General features: G+C 39.0%; 1 protein-coding gene across 1 annotated transcript; it reads right to left on the bottom strand.

Annotated features, from left to right (window-relative positions):
- Window positions 1-6,280: 6,280 nt before the first annotated feature.
- Window positions 6,281-6,537, bottom strand: LOC123393296 (guanine nucleotide-binding protein G(I)/G(S)/G(O) subunit gamma-12-like). The gene has a single exon (XM_045084852.1). The coding sequence runs from the start codon at window positions 6,476-6,478 to the stop codon at window positions 6,281-6,283; it is 198 nt and encodes a 65-aa protein (XP_044940787.1). The 5' UTR covers window positions 6,479-6,537.
- Between the last annotated feature and the right edge of the window lie 2,856 nt (window positions 6,538-9,393).

The raw sequence follows: 9,393 nt of genomic DNA, 5'->3' as shown, positions 1-9,393 counted from the left end.
AGGGAGAAACAAACCTCACATTCTTCCCAACCCATCTGTAGAAATGTTAAAATTAGAGCATTCTTATGACAGAGAATTGTCATGATAGTTGAACTAAATTGTGTGTGGAGGGGGGAATGGTCAGGTTCTGTTTAATGTAACAATTCCTATGGGAGTAATTAAAATCTGAAGTTCTGTTTCTTTTTTTAGAAGTGATGTCTGCTTGAAATGAGCTCTAATTGTCCCTATTTACACACTGACTGCTGAACGCCCATCTTGCTGCAGACATCTCTGTAATTAGCTCCATTCAGGAACAAAGCAGTGACCATCTCTCAGCTGCTTCCTGGCTTTTGAGCTTCGGAGGCAAAGGAGAGTTTTTGGCAGACTTGCAAAATGGAATTTAAATCTACCACAAAGCAGTCAGTTGCAAGGGTGATAATTGCACAGTTCATTACAATTGATTTATACAGGCTCCAGGAAAGAATGATCTTCTGGCTAAAATTATCCAATGAATAACAGTAATATGTGAAATTTTCCCTCCTTGGAATTCGAATGGCTGTATTTAGAATAACGTGGTAATGTTGACCTATTTCTGATACAGTGACTAAGCCGGCTGATACTTGGGGGTGTCTCTTAATCATTCTCATAGATAACACCTTTTTGAATATTCACTTTGATCCGCTTCACATTCAGTATTTTGCACTTTTCAGAGAAGCTTTCAAGGAAAAAGAATGTAACTACCTGAATTACACCTTGTAAAAGAATATAGGCAAAAGTTAACATCAGGCTACTGGGCCCACAAAACGTTGAAGTGCCACCAAAACCTTTTACAAAGAGCCTATAGACTGAATTAGCATCCTCTCTCTGCCCGCAACACACACACACACAGCACAGACATACACATATACACTCAGAGGAAATGGAAAGTGTGTCACACGGTCACACGTAGATATCTTATTTTGTTTGTTCCAGTCAACCGAGGAGTTTCTTTATCCTGTGAATTTCATCCATCTACACTATTGTGATTGCTGATATATTTGGACTATCTCAGGTATTTTACCCCGAGTTTCTATTTTCAAACTTTTTCTTTTTCTTTTTTCTCCTTTCCTGCCTTCTGCTCTCTTTACCCCTTTTGCTTTGTACCAGGTTGTGAACATTCTGGTTTTATTCTTTTAATGGTTACATTAAACATTTGAACACATGAGCAAAAATACAACTCTCAAAGGAAACAAGGAATTAGCTCTGTTTATTTTCCCTCCTAGCCCCACCCATTGTTATTTTTCATGCTACTAACTAGAGTTTTAGGTACCATCTTGTCTCCAAATAAGAAAAAAATAATTATTATTTCTATCTTTCCTGCCAATAACTATTTCTATTTTATAGGCAATAATTGTGCTCCTCACCTTACTTGTGGATTTATTACTTGGGATTTTTCTTCTGTTTTGTTGTTGTTTGGTTGGTTTTTGTAATTTTGTCAGGGAAGATCTTTAGATAATAAACTAGTCTTTGCTTGAGAATATCTATTTTTTTTCTCTTTAAAAATTTTTTTTTAAATTATACTTACTTTTGGGAATAAGGAATACTTACTTTCACATGACACAAACTTCAAGTGAGCCAAATGTTTTAATTGGGTATAGAATTCTGGATTGAGTATTGCTTTTCCTTGGCACTTTGCAGACAGACTTCCATTTATTCTCTCATGTTTCTGCTGATTAGAAGTTTTGAATTAGTCTGATTGTCATTCTTTGTAGATTTTCTATGGCGGCTTTTAAGAATTTTCTCTTTTTTGATGTTCTGCAGTTATGCTTCTACAAGGTATTTAAGAGTAGAAGTTTTTTTAAAAGTTGTCCTGCTTGATATGCCTTGATATACAGTTTTATATACCTTTCATAGACCTTCTTAGTCTGCAGACTTATGTTAGAGCCTTATAGTTTGTCAGGTCTCTTTATTTCACTTTTAATTTCCTGTCACTTCATCTCTCTGTGTTGTATTTTGAATGATGTCCTCACTTTTAATCACTGCTTTTTTAACTGAATCCAGTAAACTGTTTTACTTACTTAGGTCAATGACTACTTTTTTATTTTCCAGAATTTTTTTAATTGGTTGTTTTTCATAATTCCTTCACCTTGATTATAACCCCCATCCTTTATCTCTTTCAAGATTTTAAATGTAATTAAAAGTCGCTTCTGTATATTTATTTCTTTGAGTATATACTTTCTTATTGGTTTGGTTTGTTGGCTGTCTTTCATGGGTTTGGATCCTTGTTTCATTTGTAAGCTTATAGTCTCAGTTCTCACTCATTACTATGGATGACTCTGTTCCACAGAAACTTTATTTTTAATTGTGACTATATTTTTAAGTTTAAAAATATATATAATTTTAATATTTTGGGGTTAGAAAGGAAAGATTCCATATACTCTTACTTCTCTATGTGACTGGAAATCAATTAATTTGAAATCAATTAATTTTTAATTAAAATCAAAGAGTATAAGAAAAGATAGAGCTGAAAAATGTATAAAATGCATTTGGGTAGAGTTAAATAGGATACAATGAAAAAAACTATAGACAAATTATAACTATAAGACATTTCTATATAAACCTGAGGTTCTGTCTGTGTTGGATATGTGTATTTAATTGCAGTATTTCTCCAAAGATAGATAATTAAGAATTATGAAGTCACTTATTTATATTTTGAATTCAACAATTATTGAATTCCTTGGCCCAGAAGTGTAGTAAGTGTAGTTATACAGAGGCCAGTAAGTCTTAGTTTTGCATCTGTAAATGGGGATCATAGTATATAACATGCAAGGCAGTTATAAAGAGTGGAGATGAAGATGATAAAGTTCCTAGGGGAGTATCTGGTAACATGGTAGGCAACTAATAAATTGGAGCTTTCCATACTGCTATTATCATCGACGGACGCTGTCATCATGGAGATCATGTTGATTTGGGAAAACAAACAGGTAAAGAAATACTTAAATACACAAAGTCTTATGAAACGTAAAGAAGGGACCAATCAACTGTGCGTAGGATGGCTAGGAGACCTGTGAGGAGAAGACACATGAACTGGGTCTTGAAGATTGTGCAGGTGTTTGCCAGGGAGAAATATTGGAAAAAGTGGCAAACCATGCAAACTTGAAACAACCCATTATATTCTGGGAACTGAAAACACTCGATACAAGTGGAGGACACAGGTGAGCAGAGCTAGAGGAGATACATTTGAAGAGGTGGGCAGAGGCCAACAAGAGAGGGAAGGGCATCTCAGTTACAAGCTGTAACGATCTGGAAAAGAGATGACCCCAGTTTAACAAAGAGGGTAGGAGGGAAGAGATGGGAACAGATTTTGAAAAATAGGAGAACACACGTGCAGGACTTGGCAACTGATAGAATGTGGAAATTCAAATGCTAGGAAGGCCACTTACCAGCTGTGGGACCTGCATAAGTTATTTTACCCTCTGGGCCTTAACTTCCTCACCTGTGAAATGGGGAGAAAAGTTAGGGCCTATTTCATGAGACGGTCCTGAGCATTAAAAGACACAAGACACATAAAGCATTTAAAAGAGCACCTAATTCATAGAGAGTATGAATACAGGATAACTTTTATTTTCATATGGGAAGTAGAGGGTGCTGGAGGAGCCACAGTGAAGCCCAGATTTTTCTGGCTTAGCAACTGCAGAGTTGCGGCTGCTACTTTCAGAGCCTGTGACAATGGAGGAGGAACAGATTTGCCTTGGATTTCCTGCTCATCAATGAAGAAGAGCCAAGCTATTGTGAAGGATCAGCTATAACAGGTCTCCAAGGAGTGGGTTGTTTCCTTCATTAGAGAACCAGTGCAGAGCTTACTCCTATACCCTGTGGGAAAGCAGTGTGCAAACACAGTACGAGGAGTGAGCTGGGGGGCCTGAGTCAGAAATGTCCTGGAGGTCCCTGGGGAATCTCTTGCCAAAAAGAAATGCACAGGAGGTAGGGGAAGGAACTTGGGAGCATTTTAAGAAACAAGTCCACAAATAGTTGCATGCTGCTTAAAAACTGAGAGAAAGAGACCATCCACTAAGAGATCAAACTCTTGATCCTGTGATTTTCAGTTAGGAGCTTGTGTAAGTTTTTCTCTGCTAATATCATACAGTCCTGCTGAGAGTCTCTTATGTTACATTACTTTGTATCATCTCATAAACACTTTGAAGGATAAGAAGAGCAGTTATTATTTTACTTTCCAGGTGAACAAACAGGCTCAGGGAGATGCTATTTGCTCGGGTCTCCATGCCTGAACAACAGGCAAAATCCAGACTAATACCAAATATTTTGACTTCTAGTCTCTCTTACTGCTTCTCAATATGCCTCGTTTTAGTGGGGACCTCTTTTTTCTCATCTCCTGTTGTTTCTTTCCCATGAAAGCCAGCCAGTCATTTAACCCGGCCTCTCCCTTTCCCCACACCATGCTAGGGAAGTAGCAATTTACCTGATTGGTAAACTGAGGAAGAATTCTCCCTTCATTCGTCTTGGGAGGGAGTCTGCCACCCAGAGCAAATTTCTATGCTGCACTGCAATGCAGGAGCTATGGGAGGCAGGGTGAGAGTTTTTTTCTGGTTCATTCCTGCCTGGAATTTGGGCTTGAAATCATCTAATCCAGGCCTCAGGCCCACTTGGTTAATACCATAAATGTTACCCTCCCATTGAGCTTCTATTATGAATAAGGTCAATACAATATTTTGGTTTCTATCTTTTTTTTTTTTTAAAGACTTTATTTATTTATTTATGAGAGAGAGAGAGCGCGTGCACACAAGCAAGCAGAGTGGCAGGCAGCAGAGGCTGAGAAAGAAGCAGGCTCCCTGCCGAGCAAGGAGCCCAATGCGGGACTCAATCCATCCCAGGACCCCAGGACTGTGGGATCATGACCTGAGCCAAAGGTAGCAGATTAACTGACTGAGCCATCCAGGCATCCCTTTGGTTTCTATCTTTACTCATTGTTTTATTTCCCAACTTTCTCAGAGCCTGAACAAAGAATAAGGTTACTATTTACTGGGGACCTGCTACATATCTGCAACAGTCTCGAGAGTCTGGAAATAAGAATGAAACCCTATGACCAAGCATAAAATAGCCACAGGAATATTGCGTGACTCAGAAAATGCACTGGACATCTACAGAAGTTAGCTTGGAGAATCTGCTGATGGTACAAGTAGCAAGTAATAGTTGGAAATGCTGAAAATGAAACCCATTCTCTTAGGACAAAAATCAATGGATCAGATAACAAATTAACCTCTATTCACTGTTTAAGTCTCTAGGAGCAAAAATAAAATCAATATGTACCAAGTATGCAGTGGTTCTAAAAAAAAACAGCATCAGAAATGAAAACTAAGGTGAAGCATGAGGCTTTCGGGGAAAAAACAATTTGTATAAAATAGGCTTATATGTGACCTTCTTTACTTAAAAATTAACTGAAGTTCCACTTCTTCAGTGCAGCTTGCCTAGAATAACCATACACAACTTTTTTTTTCTTTAGTGCTAACTATATGCTAGATAACTCCTGACACATAAAAATGTACACAAATACTCAGGTAAAGGGCAGAATGGGGTTCCTTACTGAAGAAAGAAGTTTAACAAACTTCTCAGTTGGGAATGAAGAATTTACAAGAGAAAGAAGACTCTGGACTTTGGACCAGGGCTGGCTAGACCTTGAATGTGTGTTTGCAGATCCCTGTTCTTGTAGATTCAAATGTTAGAACCCAAGCACATTCCTGCTCAGGCCAGAATAGATACCCCATAGCAAATTCCAGAAGAAGCAACTTGGTGTGTCTCTGGATCTTTCCTACTTTCCCGCTTCTCTGTTGGAGCCGTCGAGAGTGTTAGGTCAATGCCTCATTGACCTAACTAAAAAAAGCCTTAAAAAAAAAAAAAAGGCCTTTTTTTTTTTTTTAAAAGAACTGAAGTCATTCTTGGCATTTTAATATAGACAGCTACTTAGGTAGCTGAGGTCTGGATATAGCTGGCTTTTTCATATATTTAAAAGTATATAATCGTCTTTTTTTCAAAGGCCCAAACCAGTATGACACCATCATTATCAAATGGGAAAGAGGATTGTTATTCTGGATGAAATCAGTAAAAGGTGTTTTAGAGAAAGGGCAATTTGGAAAATAAAGACGTCAGAGTCGATTATTCCAAGTTAGAGTATTTTAGTTATTAGCAGTGGTTACCAAATAAGCTGAAAGTAAATTTCTTCCAAGGAGCTGCTCAACATTTGCTTTGCTGAGAAGAGGCGAGGAGCCACTTCAGCGTTCCTCTATAAGATGATGCAAGTTTTTTTTTAATCCTTGAAAGGGTTTTCTGAGGTCGGTATCCCTATCAGCAAAGGGTCGCTCCTGGCGTGCTCCGCACAGTAGGACAGGAGGTCCGCGGACGCCTTTGAAACCTTTATTCTCTCAACGGAGGCTTCCATTCTCAACTGTTGCACTGTCCTCCTGGCCTGGGCAATGTTGTTGGTGCTTGCTGGTTTGCGGGACATCTTCAACTATTGTTTCTACCTGAAACCAGTAAGACTTCCTGGGGCCCACCATTTTCAGGTTGTAACTGGCAGAGTTCTGTATAACGAATTAATTGGATTTGATTGGTCCTTTCTGAATGGATTCAGGGTCAGGTAGTCTGAAGAGTCTCTTCTGTTTACATAGAGTTCGAACTATTCATACAAACAGACATTCAAGGAACATTCACTGAGCTCACTACAGCTGAGCCTCAGAGAAGAATGTTCACCTCAGGATGCTTATTTACAAAGACTCTCTCCTGAGTTTCTGTTGCATTTTCATTTACTAAGGAAATAATACAAGACCAGTACTCTATCATGATAGAAACTTGCTTTGAAAATGGTGTGATGAGCATGTACAACAGATATTTTAAAATAGAAGTGTTACATTTGGTACTTTTAATAGTGATTGCTTCTTTCCTACTTTGAATTTTTGTTTGGCTGTTCCTAAAAATGACTTACACACTCTTCTACTAGGCTCTAAACTTCCTGGGGGGCACGGATTGGGTCATATTAATCTATGTAGCCCTCCTAGTGGTGTGTGTACAGATCGTGCTCAGTAAATATTTGCTAGATGAAAGCCCAGCCACATTACAAGAGAAGAAAGAACTCTAAGCCATCCTGAGGTTTAGTTGTTACTTTAACTTCCCATCAGGCTTACAATACTTCTGAGAATGCATTCATATGGAGAATAAAGATGTCTTGCTGTGGGCCACAGAAGTAATGGCAGCAGGAATTTTTTTCTAGATACCTAAAAAGTTTGCACATCTGCTTTAAAGTATATACTAGTGGTTGCAAAAAATGAGGACTTCTTTAATGCAACTAATCTTAAAAGATTTTACTTGTCAGAAATACCTTAATTTTATTAGGATTACTGGTCAATAGTAAATAAAATGTTTTTATACTTCTTGATAAATATCACCAACTGTTTTTGAAATAAGTTTTCTTGGTTTCTAATACCATCAGAGGGATAAGAACATATCTTTCACAGTAATCTTTCCCTTCCTCAACTCTGGGTAATCATCTTTTTTCCCTTAAAGTTTTACTCACTTAATAAATTAAAATGCAATGTTTGTTGTTCTTTTCATTTGCATTTCTTTTGAGGCTGAGCAATTTTTCCTATTTTTTAAAAAAATATTTTTAAGGGGCGCCTGGGTGGCTCAGTGGGTTAAATCCTCTGCCTTCGTCTCGGGTCTTGATCTCAGGGTCCTGGGATTGAGCCCCATATCGGACTCTCTGCTCAGCAGGGAGCCTGCTTTCTCCTCTCTCTCTGCCTGCCTCTCTGCCTACTTGTGATCGCTGTCAAATACATAAATAAAATCTTTTAAAAAAATCTTTTTTTTTAAAGATTTTATTTATGTATTTGACAGCCAGAGATCCCAAGTAGGCAGAGAGAGAGAAAGAGAGGAGGGAATGAGAAGCTTAGGGAATAAAATTATAACCATTACTGCTATTTCTGCTTCTGTACCTTTGCTTGCTAACCCATGAGGAGATGGAAAATACCAGCAGACTTTCTATAGACACTCTGTAACCACACATCCCAGCCCAGAATTGAACCTGACAGAATGGCCGCTCCCGGACCCCCCACCCGGCTCTGGGCCAAGAGATAACAGCCATCTAGTGCCAGAGAAACCCCCACCCAGAATTGGATGTGACAGAATGACCGCTCCCATACCCCCCCACCCAGCTCTGGGTGCAAGAGATAATAACCATCTGGCACCCCGCGGCTTGACAGGGAGACCCTGGCCAATCCTGAGGTGACACATACCCTAGTGGCACCAACCAAGCAGTTTGAAGAATGACAGCCCTTTGACCTAACCAATAATCTGTTCCCAGCCTTTTCCCGCTCTGTAGCGAGCCAGTTATATTATAGAGTTGCTTTATGATTTTCCCGCGGTACGTGGCGATTTGTTACAAGATACTATCATGTATGCTAAGTCCCTGCCTCCCCAAAAATAGTGTATAAAAGGTGTTGTGATCCCAAGCATGGGACCTCTTAGCGTCACTGTGCATAAGGCTCCACGTAACAGGTGCGTGGAGGTCCGGGTTTGAACTCCGAATAAATGACCCTCGCTGTTTGGCTTTGACTCTGGACTCTGGTGGTGGTCTTTGGGGGGTCCCTGTTGAGCAGAGAGCCCGATGCGGGGCTTGATCCCAGGACTCTGGGATCATGACCTGAACTGAAAGCAGAGGCTTTAACCCACTGACCCACCCAGGTGCCCCCCCCCCAATAAATTTTTTTAAAATTTATTTTGAGAGAAAATGAGAGAGCACGCATGCTCATGAGCTGGGGATGAGGCAGAAGGAGAGGGAGAGAAGCCTAAGCAGAGTTCCCCTGAGCAGGAAGCTTGATGTGGGGCTTGGTCTCACCACCCTGAGATCATGACCTGAGTCGAAATCAAGAATCAGATGCTTAACTGACTGAGGCACCCAAGTGTCCCAGGAATTTCTCCTATTAATGTCCTCTGCTCGTTTTTATCCTTAGCAGTCTTAGTGGCCTTCTTGCTAATTTGCTTAAATTTTATTACATAAAATTGAAAAATATTAACCCCTGCCTTTGTGCTTGTTGTATATATAGTTTTTCTAGTCTATTTGTCTTTCGTCTTATTTTTTTTATGTGAGGAAGTTTTAAATTGTGTGCAGTGAAATCTCTCACTCTTGTGATTCATTCAGTCACTCCCAAGTTTGGACTGCCCCTCAGAAGTTTGATAAATATTTGTTTTATTTTCTTCTGCTTTTTGAAAAATGGCCCAAGTTTTATATATAAAGACTAAATCTGTTTGAAATGTATTGGGATGCGTGTGTGAGATAAAGGTCTAAATAATTTTTCTACCAAATTGCTAACTATTTCAATACCATTAATTGAATTATTGTTCTCTTCTGTATTATTTGGTGATGTC

Source organism: Mustela putorius, unplaced genomic scaffold, assembly GCF_011764305.1.
Source record: "Mustela putorius furo isolate JIRA1106 unplaced genomic scaffold, ASM1176430v1.1 tig00000788_pilon_pilon_pilon, whole genome shotgun sequence".
NCBI classification, from domain to species: Eukaryota; Metazoa; Chordata; class Mammalia; order Carnivora; family Mustelidae; genus Mustela; species Mustela putorius.
This window is presented reverse-complemented; position numbering and strand designations above follow the sequence as displayed.